The 15634-nt window shown below is 43.0% G+C and overlaps 2 protein-coding genes across 4 annotated transcripts in view; one reads left to right on the top strand and one right to left on the bottom strand.

Moving 5' to 3' along the window:
- LOC142583062 (uncharacterized) overlaps positions 1-14432 on the bottom strand; it is a 43185-nt gene extending 28753 nt beyond the window's left edge. The window contains exons 1-4 of one of the 2 annotated variants that reach the window (XM_075693345.1): positions 14084-14432; positions 13930-13992; positions 13085-13213; positions 2717-2884 (exon numbers count right to left, since the gene is read on the bottom strand). In XM_075693345.1, the coding sequence (XP_075549460.1) occupies positions 2717-2884; positions 13085-13213; positions 13930-13992; positions 14084-14167 (444 nt within the window). In that variant the 5' untranslated portion in view covers positions 14168-14432. The remainder of the gene's footprint in view (positions 1-2716; positions 2885-13084; positions 13214-13929; positions 13993-14083) is intronic. The other variant, XM_075693344.1, reaches the window with a different exon arrangement.
- A 239-nt stretch (positions 14433-14671) lies between these two features.
- The window catches only part of LOC142583063 (PTB domain-containing engulfment adapter protein 1-like), a 52849-nt gene continuing 51886 nt past the window's right edge, over positions 14672-15634 (top strand). For both annotated transcript variants that reach the window (XM_075693347.1, XM_075693346.1), the window contains exon 1: positions 14672-14807. The gene's annotated coding sequence lies outside the window, so the exon portion shown is untranslated. The remainder of the gene's footprint in view (positions 14808-15634) is intronic.

The following is a 15634-nucleotide window of genomic DNA, read 5'->3' as shown; positions in this document are numbered from 1 at the left end:
GGCAGAGGTTGAAGTGAATTTTGGTAACTGGCCAAGCCTGAAGAAAAATTAATGTTTTGTAACCGCATATGGGTACCTCGTTCACTGAGTAAGACAAGCTAACGGTGTTAAGTATGTAACACACTCATTACGTTATGGACACTGGGACAACGCTAGTATTGTAGTGAAGGAAAAGAATGTGTCATCCTGATGGCTGCTGGAATCACTGATTATTCAGTCAACACTAGCTAAGATGAACCGGACACTAGGAAATATATCACCCGTTTACACATGCTCATTATACCACGTGTTGCACACTTAAGCAACAATGTTAGCTTGTCATACTCAGCGAGCAAGGCACCCGTACGCAGTTCTGAAACATAGATCCTTCAGACTTGGACTTCAATCGAAATATACAATAGCACATTTAGAATGTAATGATAGTGATGTCTCGATAGTTGCACGTGTTAATCATGGGTGACATCGCACACTCTCATTTATCAAAGTGACATTTTGATACCTTATATCTCTTACAAACTTGCAATTTCATGCCCAGATTCCCTTTTGAATTTATTTCCCTACCCCTGTCGCCCATTCTTTAACAGACCATTGGTTATCTGTTCTACACGCTCCATGGTCTGTCCAACTGCACTCCTCCTAATGTCAGTTACCCTAATTTGTTCTCTAAGCTATACTGACATCATCTTATCTCATAATGCTACACCTAGCAATCATTTTCTATTCTATCGCTTGTTCTATTGTAGTTAGCTTCGTTTCAGGTTTTTTTGTTGCCTTCCACATATCGACTCGGCAACTATATTAGGTGCACATTACTAGTCATAAATTTGTTTGCGTTTTTAATCACTCCAGCAGCAAGGTGTACCTATTTGTCTGTTCTACTTTAAAACTGTGGAAAGTTGTCTCACCTCCAACTATAAGGCAAGATCCAAAATAGTGAATTTTGGTACATGATTCCAAGGTAGCAAGCAGTGACACACGGCACATGGTATGCACAAATTTAATTATTTGCTGTATTTTTACACAGCTGGTGTGAACATATAGCTTTGTTTACGTTCAATTACTTTTCGAGGATAGCTTTACTATTGTGAGGCGTAACACCCAGAACAGTGCTTCATTGGAACGATTGACATTCTTCACTGCTGCCTTATTTAATGAACTCACACTGAAAGTGATATACCAATAAGTGATATCAACTGAGAATGTGGTGCTTACCTCTACATTCCCGAACATTCTTGCACTCAACATTCCACTTAAACTCAAAACAGTGGATGGCAGTGCCACCACTCGACTGTAGTGGTCAACGCACTTCATTGACACCCCACAATAATTTATGAGTGGGAATGTTGTAACCAGGAGCCCTTCTTGTCTATTCAAGATGCATTGGAGTGAAAGTATATTTTCCAAGTAGCTCCTTCTCACCACATAAATCACCAGAAAGCGTAACTGAAACATATAGTCTTTTTCAGTCAAAAAGCAGCAATGTGTTTAACCGTATTTATTCAATTATAAGGTGGTTACGGTTATAAGGAGAAGGTGTAGTTTTGAGACCCAAGAAAAAGCATTTAGGTATGTACGCTAATATAAGGCTATATAAAGTAATCGGCGGATTATTCAGACTTGGTGGAAATTGCCCGAAATACAGCATAATCGAAAGCCCCCGGGATAATCTGTGCGTGTTAATTTTGCCTTGAGGAGTGACTTCATGGCAACATGAATTTCGCCTTATGGCTTTAGAGCAGTGCAGGCCATGCTGCCTTGAAATCACTCTTCACAGCAAAATTTGCATACAGTCTAACCCACCTATAACAATCCCAGATATAACGAATTATCGGTTACAATGACGACATTTCACTGGATTTACGATTCTGCAACCCTGCCTATTATACTGCATCCAAATATAACAAACCTTTTCAAAAGTGCTGTACTGCTACAATGTACACTTCAATCTTGGTCACAGTAAAAGAATGGCACACCCACAATTACAAAGTGCAAGAGAACAAAAATGAAGTGGTATTTAACTGCCGATGCCGGCGTATTGAAGGGCAAGTCCTCATATGATGAACTACTGACAGAACGACGAATTCTCGCAAAGCTGTCGACTTTGTTATAAATGAGTGACTGTATAACCCCCACCCCGCCTTTACTATTCAAATTTTCTAATTCTCAGTGTGGTTTATATGCCCACAAATATAGCACTGCCTCACCTGACAAGGCTTATTAGTTGCTAGAATTTGCACTGCCATCTAAAATCTGGATCGCCAAAAATGTGGCGTTGTTCCTGCCATATTGAAATACTGGTAACTGAATCTATCAGCCTTGCATATAAGGCGGGGGGTGACTTCAAGGCTAAGAATAATAGGAAAAGACCTCACCATGTATTCAAACAAATAAGGTACTTAGAAGAGTTGTAGTTTCTAGTATAACCTTGTTTGTGCCCATACGGGTTTCCTTTGCAGCTTTGTGCTACTGTTGGGTTCGTCTATATGTTACTTTCGTCTTGTGTCAAGTCTATTACGCTACAGTACATCGTGTTCAGTCAATACAACCTATTCTAATTTCTGTTATGCTAAATGTAAAGGGTTAATCATCATCAGGTTGGTGGCAGCAATGAACTCGCAGCCATATGCATCCATGTCCACAGCTGATAGCTGTACAGTTACAGCCAAAACCTTAGCCAAACCACAAACAATGGCAATGAAGCTGCCAGCGCACTAACCCGAACAGTAGCCTGGTTGAGCATTTCTTGAAAGACAGGGTCCAGAGAACCCTGGGCACCTTGACGCCGCAGGCCTTCTTCCGCCAGTGCCACCATCTGTCGGGCAGTGCAATGTGCCAACGACGCCCGCTCATGCCGCAGAGAGGCTTTGCACGCTGCATCTTCCAGCTGCAGAATGAATTCACAACCTCAGTCATAACCTCCGACAGAATCACTCGTTCACTGAAAGGTTGATTCACATGGCAAACTGAATAGACTGATTCCACAATGAGTTTCACTATCAGCCCCAAGATCTTTGAGTAGCACCCTCCTATGTGCGACCTTAGTGGGTGAACTCCGTTGCCATGCCGGCTGTGCTCTCACGATGTGAAGGTGACTTGAAGCTGTCGGTCGGCTTGCTCTGCTCAAGTTTTTGAAATGCGAGTCTGCAGGTTTTCGACCAGTATGTATGGAATGCTCTACGACACTACTCCCTGCGAAATCGAGCAAAGTAGTCATCACCATACTCAGTGTGGATTGCTCCTGGCGTCGTCTGCTACTCATCAGTGCGAATATGTGCATGTACAGCACTGGCTTTTTGCCATTGCTGTTTCGTTTTTATGGGGCACTCATAATGATTTGTCAGCCCTTTTTTGACAATGAATTTCGGCATTTGGCCTTCAGTTACAGTGTCTGCGCTGTAATAGTGTACTTGTCGGCTCAGCGCACGCTGCTTGTTGGGTCATGCACTCAGTTTGCCACAGACATTCCCATTTTGTTGCTGCCCAGCACATCAAGCATATCTCGAAAGAATTTTGATACCATTTTCAGGAAACTAGGTGGTCGCTACAACATGTCAATGCATGCACTGCTTAGCGGCATGACAGCAAAATGTGGTATGAGACGTCTGATAGAATGGAGGACACAATTAGTGAGCAAAACAAATTATGTAGTTCTATGCTGCAGTACTGCATAATTTTTAATTAGAATTGATTACTTTCACCATGGCACAGCTTGCCCCTGCATGTTAGTCGGCTCAGCGTAACCCCCCCCCCCCCTTTTTTTTTCCTTCCTTGCTTCTGCCGTGGGTAGGATGCACATTCTCCAGGCTAGATTCACCCAGCAATGAGAATTAGTGCTATCGTGTAAAACAGGGAACAACCTTTTCTTAGATCACCATTTCCAATATATTTTGTTTCCTAGGCAGGTCATACGCATTTCAAACTAAAGCAAGAAAATTGATAAGTTTAGTTTTGCTGGTACTTGACTGAATAAGTAGCCGGAATGCTAAACACACAAAGAAAAAGAAGGGGGGTTCTGTGTTTCTTTAACACAATATTATTATTACTACACTGATTAAGCAATATGTTCCGGGTGGTTTCCAGTAGTCGGAAAGTATGTTGAACAGAAACAGCATTATGCTAACCTAAACAAATTTTAGTTTTTTTGTTTGCATTAGAATGTGGTAATGAGATTTATTTGGTAGAAAATAATGCAAAGCATGCTTGATGATTGGGAATGACAGCATGTGGTGCCCCACTAATATCTTCAAGGTAAACTGCTTGTCAGTAAAGTAACAAGACTATTCTTGTCAGAAAAAGTTTTATATATATGCAACACCAAGGTGTCTGGAATCATGAGTGAACTGTGAAATTTGCATTCAACAAGAATGCCACTTAGTCAACACGAAATTTTACGAATGAGCCCTGCGATCGTGCTTCATTTCCAAAGCTGCACAGACACTCCTTTACTTGCTTGGCGCAATGTTTTATGACTGAGTCATGAGGTCGTGTCGCTGCCCCCGAGAAATGTGGTCATATGAAAAAAAAAAAGACTATATAAACAATAAGTTCTGAGATTTTACGTCCCAAAACCCCCAAATCATTATCAGGCACATCATGAAGGACGCCGGATTAATTTGGCCACCTGGGGTCCTTCACTGTGCACGTAATTCTAAGCACACGCATTTCGCTCTTATTAAAATGCAGCCACCATGGAAGGGGTCGAATCAGCAACTTCAACCTTAGCAGCGCAACACCATAGAAACTGGGTTATAACACAGGGCAGTTATATGGAAGACACATTTATATATAAGGTTTCTTGTCCTCCTAATGCTGTCAATTATAAAATTAAAACTGGGAAAGAATGCAGATAGTAACTGGAGAGTGCCATGCTATGCAAGCACGCAGTCAGAGCGCGAGGAAACTCATGAAAATAAAAGTTATTCTAGCTGGAGCGTGGCAGACGACAAAGGCAAGTCCCCTGTCTGACGTACAAGAGTACACCGATCGCACACGAGTCAAATAGACCCTGTTCCCATAGCAAACTGAACAGACTGATTTCACAGCAAGTTCCACTATGCCATTCCTGCCACAAAGCATGCCGGTAGCCATAGTACTTAGTAGACTTCAGGGAAACTATAGTTAAATCTACTTTGTGCTTGTACCATGACAAAACCACTTAGCCTTCAGCAAATGGCAAGGGGATGACAATAAAATTATTTTACAAAAGGAGTGTGGTTGAGGAGAGTGACCACACATCATTCTAAATTTCACTGGAGGAAATCCACAATGGCATTGTCCTCGATGTTCCCTTAAACATTGTCCAAACATTCCTCTAAGCATTGCAGCAAAGACTACCATCAGTTCAGCACCATCAAGGTCATTGTGCACATGCTCTCAACATAGCGAAGTCAATCTATCAATGCATTTTGACCCCATACCAGAGCAGCATGCAGCAAGGCACAAGGGCCAAGTCACCCAAAACTTGCTGTTGTTGAACCTTGTTTCATCAGTGATTTTGCCTGGGGACAAATCATGACATGGTTCAGCAGCACTCTTCTGCACATAATTTTACGTTGTTGTTGAGCCATGTTATGCTCTGTCTAGGGAATGGGTGATTTCACCGATTTTATTTCCTGGTTTTAATTGTTTGAGTGTCCCAAAGCAATGCAAAAGCTGTGAGTGATACTGTAGTGAAGGGCTCCAGATTAACTTTGACTACCCTAGGGCTCTTTAACACATTTCCAACATTTGGCACAGAAAGGTTTTTGTCTGCATTCTGACCTGTTGTAGTCGGGAATCGAACCTATAACCTTGTGCTCAGCAAAACAATGTTACTGCGACTGAGCCAACCCTGCAGGCTGTTGGGGACTAAATCAGTAATTCGGTCTGCCTTGTGATTCTACTTAACTCTTTCCTTGCTACAGAAAATGTGATCATTTTCAGCGTTTCCATGCATTACTGTTTTATTAGTCATAACATAAAGTGCGATAAATCAAAGAGTTGCAATATTGTAGCGCTTTTTTTTTTTTAACGGAAGCAAAGCATAAGTAACTACCTGTAATATTTTAGACAACTTTTATCTGAAATGCCAAAGAAGCACATGGAAAAAAATTTGATTGCAATTTTAGTGAAAGTTTAAATGTGCAATTTGCAAAATATGTGCCTTCCTCAGAGTTTTCAACATCAATTAGTTAAGCCATGCTAAAAAATTACAATAGTGTAAATTTTGTCGAAGTTGACATCACCCCAGTCAAAATACTGCACTAGTCAGAAAAAAGGTTGTGCTGCAAGTATGAAAGACAGGTTAAACCTCGATACAACGAAGTAGGTAAATTCGGCAATTTGCTTCGTTATATCGAAATTTCGTTGCATTGAAACTCGACCTTTTATGCGAATAAGTACTGCCGCCGATCGATTTTTCTTTGATGGAAAGGGGTCGCAGAATTTTCCGAATTATCGGGCAATCAAAAAAAGCAAATTTCAATGAGAAAACAATTCATTTTGATGAATTAGGGAGTCGGCGACGAATGATACGGTTTCATGCCGTGTCGACGATATCTTCACATAGGCGGTACGGATTGAGCGAAGAGTCACGCTTTCGCGTACCCTCTGCCCCCGCATCTGATAACGTTGCCCACGTTGAGACCACGCTATCATGAAAAGCACCGGCAGCGAGGTGAGAATGCTTCGCCTGCCTCTCGATCCAACGGGTCACCGAAACTCGAGATTATGCAACCTTCAATACTAAACACACGGGATGACAGCTTACATGATGCGACGCCGACTGGCCACGCCCTCTCTTTGCACACACGGCAGATTAACTCTAAAAGCAGGGTGCGCGGCTGCGTATGCACTCAGTTGCGCTTACAGCCTCGCGCAGGCACGGCCGAGACGCGCCAGAAACCGCGAAGCGCCAGCTTACTCTCCCCATCCCCACCCCTCGCATTTGATCGCGTTGCCGCGAGCGAGCTCCCCTCCCCCTCTTTAATTTCCTTTGCTCGGGAGGCAGGCGGCACTCTTTACGTGAAGCCACTATCTTCTCACGCTCGCACTTCTTCACTCGCACCTAAAACACAAAGTGCGCGGGGCGCCATAGGATCTTATCGCACTTGGACTTTATACTGAACATGATGCGGCTTCACTTCGGTGGTCGCTCTTGTCGCGCCGCGCGCGATTTGTGAGGTGCCATTTGCATGCAGCCGCTTGTAATTCAATCATTTGACCAGCTGCGTCCGTCCGCGGAAGCTTTTATTTATTGTCTCAGCATTCCTCTGCTGCAGAAGCAAAATTTCGTTATATTGAAATCGCATACAAACACACTTTGTTATATTGAGGTTCTAATTACATGGTATTCTTTGGACAAGAGGTTATGAAAAGTTAGATACTTTGTTATATCGAGGTTTAACTGTATATCACTAATCATGCAGAAAGCATTTGTTTTTACGCCTTGTAGAAAGCTTCTAGGTCCTTCCTTTGTGCACTCTCTTAGGCTTTCAAAGCAGTGACAGCCTAGGCAGGAAACATTAAATACCTTCCTCTTGGCTAAACATGCTGAACCAGCTGCACACAAAAAGCAAATTGATTCATGCCCCTTGAATTACCACTGGATCCTTCATGTGCTGTGTTCAATATTATTAGTGAACAATAAAGCCATTCATACAAGTAGCGCCAAAGCAGTATGAGACGAGATTGATTGAAAAGATTTGCAAAAGGCCGAGCTAAAATCAACTGGGTGCTCTTTGCCAAGTGAAAACTCCATACAAATGGAAGCATTTCTCATATAATATGTTATGCATTGTTGAATTAAATTGTCCTAATGCTGGGAAAAAATAAAGTTGCATACTATATTATTTGCACACAAAACTCAAAACAATGCGTGCTCGTGAACATAAACTAAAATTTGAGGCACCTTAGCAGCACAGCTGTCGGAGCAGAAAATAAGAAAATCTGAAAGAATTTGTTGAGCCCTTCCTGTCTTCACTGCTGTTGGTAGTTAAATATACAGCAGCCAAGTCATTCAAAGTATGATACCTTCTGCCAAAGTGTTATTTTTCAAGCCTCTAACGTGCCAAGGATTGATGGCACATTGTGGTTTTCATATCCCGCAGATATGACCTATACTTCACACCTTACATTGCTCTCACTTTCTTTTTTTTCACTTAGCACCATTTCTTGTGCATCGCAAGTGGACTCAAAATTTTTTGCAGAATATAATTAATTCTTCCAAGCTACACACTCTTAAAATTCCCTAAGAAAATTATCACCAGGTGTTACCATGAGTTTAGCCTGAAACTGTTCTGCCCACACATCAATACAGCTAAATACAGTTTTTATCTCCTTTGGAAAGCCTTACCTGGTAGTACTGCATGTCCTGTTCCTCTTAATAATTTATTTTTGCATTTGCAACTATGTCATATTCCAATATCTGGGTTTAACATTTTTGTTGCTGTTATGTATCATTCTTTGTAAGTTCTCTTTGTATCCACACCTGCTATAGCCCTTGCAGGGCTGCAGTATGTAAAAAATAAATAAATATGACCAAAAATAAAAGTTCAGCAGTACAGTGTGTGAAGTTGCTTATAGAAAACTCCTAAGTTGACTTTTGGCAGCGTATTTTAAATAACACTACCGAAGTGCCTGACAAGGGGTTGGCATCCCCCTACATTACCCTTTCTTGCTTTACAAGTTCACATAACATTCAATGCAAATATGCCACACTTAATGTCTCTGCTATTTCATGCATGCTAGTGTGCAGCGTAGGTGTGCATGACAGCAAAAAAAATATCTGCCTTTCTTCTGAACAAGCTATGTGGACAAACAATTATAGTCAAACATGCCTTTACAATAGAGTGAGTGAGTGAAATGACTTTATTGAAGAAACCAGCACATCGAGGCCTGGGCTTACTTAGGCAGCACCAGAGGCAATAGAGGGACCCTCTCTCCCAGCCACTTCTCGAGCTCGCTGAATGGCCCATAGTTGGTCTCGCAGATCTGAGCTGATCAGTGCAGCTTTCCACTGCACCCGAAACTGTTCTGAGGAGACTACATTTTTATTCTGTTATCATCATCATCATCAGCCTATTTTATGTCCACGGCAGGACGAAGGCCTCTACCCGCATCTCCAATTACCCCTGTCCTGTGCCAGCCAATTTCAACTAGCACCCACAAATTTCCTAATTTCATCGCACCACCTAGTCTTCCGTCGTCCTCTACTACATTTCCCTTCTCTTGGTACCCATTCTGTCACCCTAATGGCCCAACGGTTATCTACTCTACGCATTACATGACCTGCCCAGCGCCATTTTTTTCTCTTCATGTCAATTAGAATGTCATCTATACCCATTTGCTCTCTGATCCAAATCGCTCTCTTTCTGTCTCTTAAAGTTATGCCTAGCATTCTTCGTTCCATCGCTCTTTGTGCAGTCCTTAACTTGTTCTCAAGCTTCTTTGTCAGTCTCCAAGTCTCTGCCCCCTGTGTCATCACTGGTAAAATGCACCGATTGTATAACTTCCTTTTCAATGATAACAGTAAGCTTCCAGTCAGGAGCTCACGATGTCTGCCGTATGCAACCCAACCCATTTTTATTCTTCTGTGAATTTCTTTCTCATGGTCCGGGTTCTCTGTGATTAGTTGACCTAGGTAAACGTATTCCTTCACAGACTCTAGAGGCCAACTCGCAATCATGAATTCTTGTTCCCTTGCCGGCTATTCATCATGATCTTTGTCGTCTGCATATTAATCTTCAACCCCACTCTTATGCTCTCTCTCTTGAGGTCCTCTATCATTTGTTGCAATTCATCTGCAGTGTTGCTGAATAGAACAATGTCATCAGCAAACTGAAGCTTGCTGAGGTATTCGCCGTCGATCCTTGCTCCTAAACCTTCCCAGTTTAATAGCTTGAATATTTCTTCCAAGCACGCAGTGAATAGCATTGGACCGATTGTGTCTCCTTGTCTGACTCCTTTCTTTATAGGTATCTTCCTACTTTTCTTGTGTAGAATTAAGGTGGCTGTGGAATCTCTGCAGATATTTTCCAAGGTATTTACGTAAGCGGTCTGTACTCCTTGATTACACAATGCCTCTACAACTGCTGGTATCTCTACTGAATCAAACGCTTTTTCGTAATCTATGAAAGCCATATAGAGAGGCTTATTGTACTCTGCGGATTTCTTGGTAATCTGATTAATGACATGGATGTGATCCATGGTACAGAATCCCTTCCTGATGCCTGCCTGTTACCTTGGTTGACTAAAGTACAATGTTGCCCTTATTCTATTGGAGATTAGTTTGGTAAATATTTTATATAATACTGGGGGTAAGCTAATGGGCCTATAATTTTTCAATTCTTTAATGTCTCCCTTTTTGTGGATTAGTATAATGTTTGCATTCTTTCAGTTTTCTGGGACCCTTGCAGTTGATAGACATTTCGTATAGAGAGCTGCCAGTTTTTCAAGCATTATGTCTCCTCCATCTTTGATTAAATTGACTGTTATTCCATCTTCTCCTGCTGCTTTTCCCCGCTTCATGTCTTGCAAGGCCCTTCTGACCTCATCTCTAGTTATAGGAGGAGTTTCTGTAACCTGTTCATTATCATTCCGAATGTAGTTCTCCAGAGTCCTCTGGGTACTGTACAGGTCAGAATTCTTCCGCTGGTCTTATTATAGCTTCAAGATTGCTGATGATATTACCCTGCATATCTTCCAGTGCATACATCTTGGTCTGTCCTATGCCAAGTTTCCTTCTCACCGATTTCAGGCTGCATCTATTTTTTATGGCTTCCTCAGTCTTTCTCACGTTATAATTTCGAATATCACTTACTTTCGCCTTGATCAGTTTTGACAGTTCCGCGAATTCTATCTTATCTCTCAAGTTGGACACTTTCATTCTTTGTTGTTTCTTTATTAGGTCCTTTGTGATTAGGGAGAGCTTGCCTCCCACTTCAGTCGCTTACTCTGAAGCCAGCCGCATTATGGTTTCATTCATAAACTCTATGTCATCATCATCATCTCTCTGTTCTAAGGCTGCAAATTTGTTTGCAAGTACCAGCCTAAATTTTTCTGCTTTTACCCTTACTGCCTCTAAGTTGACCTGTTTCTTCCTGACCAATTTTGCTCTTTCTCTCTTCAAATTGAGGTGAATCCTAGCCCTCACTAACCTATGATCACTGCACTTTACCTTACCTATCACTTCTATTACCTGCATTATACTGGGTTCGGCAGAAAGTATGAAATCAATTTCATTCCTTGTTTCACCAATAGGGCTTTTCCATGTCCACTTTCTGTTGTTACGCTTCCTGAAAAAGGTGTTCATTATCCTCAGCTTATTCCTTTCTGCAAATTCTACCAGCACCTCTCCTCTAGCATTTCTAAAATCGATGCTGTAGTTGCCAATTGCCTGTTTTCCTGCCTGCTTTTTCCCTACTTTTGCATTGAAGACACCCATTACTACTGTATACAGAGGTTGCACTTTTCTCATCACTAATTCAACATCTTCATAAAATTGATCTGCTTCTTCATCGTCGTGGCTGGATGTTGGAGCATAGGCTTGTACTACCTTTAATCTATACTTATTAAGTTTGATTGTGACTACGGCTGCCCTCTCATAAATGCTGTAGAATTCGTCAATGTTGCCCGCGATGCCCTTATGGATTAAGAATCCTACTCCGTATTGTTTCTTTTTGGGGAGACCTCTATAGCGAAGGACATGGCTGTTATTCAGCAACGCATAAGCCTCACCAGTTCTTCTAATCTCACTAAGGCCAATGATATCCCAAACAACGTCTGATAGTTCCTCAACAGTACTGCTAAGCTAGCCTCTCTCGACAGAGTTTGGCAGTTAAAGGTTGACAGGGTCAGTTTCCATTGGCGGCCTGTTTGGACCTAGAAATTCTTAGCGCCCTCTGCTGCATTACAGGTCTGACCGCCGCCTTGGACAGGTGGTCCGCAGCTGCTGGGGACTGAGGGCCGTGAGTTAATTGTAGATATCATTGGGGAGGTTCATGTGCACGTTCCCATAGAATGTGTTCTAGGGTGGCGTGTTCTGCCCTACACAGTTTACACAAGTCATCCGGGTACAGTTTGGGGTAGATGCGATGTAGGTGCACTGGTTTGGGGAAGGTTCTGCTTTGAAGTCGCCTCCTGATCTGTCTAACTTGGAGCTAGGAGGTGGGAACCTGCACCTTGATTTTTGGTAGAAGCAGGTGACGTCACAGAATCTGAACATGCTGTCCCTCTCCTTCCAGGCCTCCCCTCCCGTTCCTTCGGGGGAAGCTTCTTCGCGAGTGCGGTAAGTAAGCAGGAATAAACATTTACACTGTATGACGAGTGCTTTTCAAAGAATAACTTCATATCTTGTTTGGACATGCAAAAGAATAATTGTGTATGATTATTCAAGTCGCTTTCATTGGACAAGGAATGCAATATAACATACCATACTTACATGCGCTCGCTTCTTTTTGAAGTTTGCATGAGCTTTTTCTGTAACTGAATATCTGTACAGCTCCTTATGAAAAAAAATTGTGGAGCTGCAACATTCATATGGGGATGGATTACCAGCAAAGCTGTTTAGGCTGCATACATGGGCTTCATAAATTATGAAATCATACATATTTTTCATGCGGCACAACACTATGCCGACACAAGCTGGCCTTGATAGCCCCCTGGGAATGCATGCCCGGTACTGCACTGTCTGCAGGATCGGCGCACACATTCCTGTCGCCCATACGGACGTAAGCCGGCGGGGGTGGCCCCGTGGGAACGCATGCAATGGAATGCATACAGGGGCTAGAGGCAAAAATTTCGCTGTAAAAAAAAGGGCACAAGCAACAATGGAGACCAAAGAAAGATGACATGATCAGTGCCTTAGTGTCGCCTTTTTTTGTCCCCGTTGTTACTTGTGCGCTGTTTTATTTTTGTAATGTTGCAACAAGCCCAGGTCTCCAGTATTCTGTACAGCTCCAGTGCAAAACAGTCCTCACTTCACATTCGTAACGCAAGCTCCATGCAGAGCCAATGTGCCAGCATTTTTTTATCAACTGGTTCACAAACGAATATCACTAGTTTTGCTGACATTACCAAGATTATCATTAAAGTGCATTAATCTCACCTCTTTCACTTTCATCCTAGCCTCATAATAAGGCCGTGCTTTTTCTACATGGCTTCCCAGCTTTTTGGCAAGTTGATTAATCTTCTGTGACGACTCAGACAGAAGCAGGCGAAAATTGGACCTTGCTTCCTGCAGTGCATCGAGAGAACAGATCAATATTGGTTATAAGAACATATAGTAATACGAATGAATAATACTGCTGTTGGCATAACTCACATCATGTGTGTCACTACCATTATGGTTGCACATTTGGTGAATGGTTTATTATGAGGCTCGATAACTTGATCTAGTATAATCAGGCTGTGTACACATACAACACTCGACCAGTGTGTCCGATGTAGAATAAATAAAAACCGGAGAGGCATACCCGAGATCAAGAGTATGAAAGTATGCATACGAAAGGTGCGGTGAAAAAAAAAAAAAAAACCTGAATATGCCTTAGCAAGTAACTTTAACAAAAGAGTGCAGTTCAGGTTTAGCATTGCAAACATCGCATTTTTCAGTTTCAGGTTGTCAGAAAAATGTGCCAAGATCATTCTTTTTTCTCTCTGCAACACACCTAGCTGGGTAATAGTACTCGATCGGTTCTAGGTATGGCTCTCAAAACTATGTGGCGGGGGTATCAGTGCGTCTGTCCTTGCTTGCGCACAAACGTTCTCTCTCAAGCACAGGGCAAACGCTCAAATAAACGCCTCTTTCTTCGCACCGCAGCACGCCATGCACTTGCGTGTTCTAGATGCAACTTTCAGCGCGGTAATTTATACCATTTTGTGTGCCCTTGTATCGACCATGTAAAGCGATAGAACGAATGAACTAGCTGCGAGAAAATAACATATACTACTCACATCAAGTTCGATTTCCAGCTTATTTATAAGCTCTGTGGCCGTATTCAGGCGTTCCAGTTCAAACTGCAAAGCGAAAGTGACTCGTCAACACGCGCACACTGCTATCCAGGATGACAATATCTACGTCATTGGCAACAGTGTGAATTATATTCACCTGGACTCGTTGATCGAGGGGCTCCCGATCATCTTGATCACTGCTGTCTGGCAAAGATCCTTCGTCCGAGAACGCGGTGGACATATCGATTTTTGGGCTGGTCCCTCCGCACGAGTTCAGCCACGATCAAGCACGACACGGAAACAGTTATCAGCAGCTAAGGACAGATAAATCTTCTAACGTAACAAGATATTCGTCCATGTTGTCACATATACATTGCTTTCCTTGTCCTTCCTTGACTTTTTCGCTGACGATGCTGACTTTCGACAGCCATCACAGCGCCTTGCTATCTGCCGACGAGTCTGCCTGTTACCTTTAAACATGGCCGATACATTCCTCTCACTAGACAAATCACAACTAGAGCATGAGGTAAGAATGTAATTATAAAAAATAAGCCATTTAAAAATCCATATTTATAATTGACATAAATTGGCCTAAATTTAAAGCTTTATAGTTTGATGTAAATGAAATATTGCGCTGATCTAAAAAAAAAAGCCGCTAGGTGTGGCGCTAGCTACATAACTTACTTCAGATACGTTGTAAATTTGTACAGCCACGTGACTCTTTCTCTCTCTCAAAAACATTCAGAGCTCCGAGGAGAGATCCCCGCAGCTGGGAAGTCCTGTTGGGAGCGGACTACTGTGGGCGTCATGGGCGAACTTTGTTTCTGGTTTGGATGCCTATGGTGAATGCTGTCATGTTGGAGAACCACTTCTGAACTCAGGTAAGAGTGCAGCCTGCTTTTTTTTCCCCTTCCCAACAATATAGAAGGTGGAGAACGAAAGCTTTTGCACTCGCCATTCGTTGCATCGCCCCAGCCCGCTGCCAGTTCGGGGTAGCTTATATGTTTGTTTTTCCTTGTGTGTAATTTTCATTAGAGACGGTCTTCCTCCCTTGTGAAATGGATTTGGTAAGCCTAATAATTGAGAAAGCGTGTCATGCATGCACGCTGGACTTCGCTCTCTGCTACCGTGCATCCGTTCACAAGCAAGCGCTGACTTTAGGTCGCCTTGCGAGTTGCTGCGAAACTTATTCCGGCGACTTTGTGAAGGGAGGAAGTGGGGGGGGGGGGGGTGCGCTGCGGAGCCGTAGGCTCGCTGCAGGCAGGTAATAGACTCAGCATGCGTCAGTATTTGGCCTTCAGATGCTGTTTCCAAGAGGCGGCGTGTTATGCAACTGTTCGGGGCGTCGTGGATACATCCGCTACGTACGCAGCAGAATCTGCCGGTGGTCGTCGCATGAGAAGGCACACATCGCGAGCGCACGCTGCCGTCGCAGTCGGTAGCTTGCTTTGGCGTTATTTCCTTTTTGTTCGTTTTCTTTCCTGTCCGCTTCTTTCACCGCTGACCTGAGCGCTGAAGCGTTTACGGACAGCGCGCCGGCTGCAGCGTCATTCTATGAGAAGTAGGACTGCAGCGAGCCGCTGCTGGCGGTGTATCTGACCCAGCCATAAACCGAGCCTTCTTGTGTCCGAGCAAAACCTGTGATAACTCTTGGCCGTGGTGCGCCGCAGCCGCGTCACTTGTGGTCAGCTGGCGGCCTGTCGCGCTC

The sequence above is a fragment of the Dermacentor variabilis genome, chromosome 5 (genome assembly GCF_050947875.1).
Source record: "Dermacentor variabilis isolate Ectoservices chromosome 5, ASM5094787v1, whole genome shotgun sequence".
NCBI classification, from domain to species: domain Eukaryota; kingdom Metazoa; phylum Arthropoda; class Arachnida; order Ixodida; family Ixodidae; genus Dermacentor; species Dermacentor variabilis.
The sequence above is the reverse complement of the archived record's forward strand: the minus strand, read 5'-3'. Positions and strand labels throughout refer to the sequence as shown.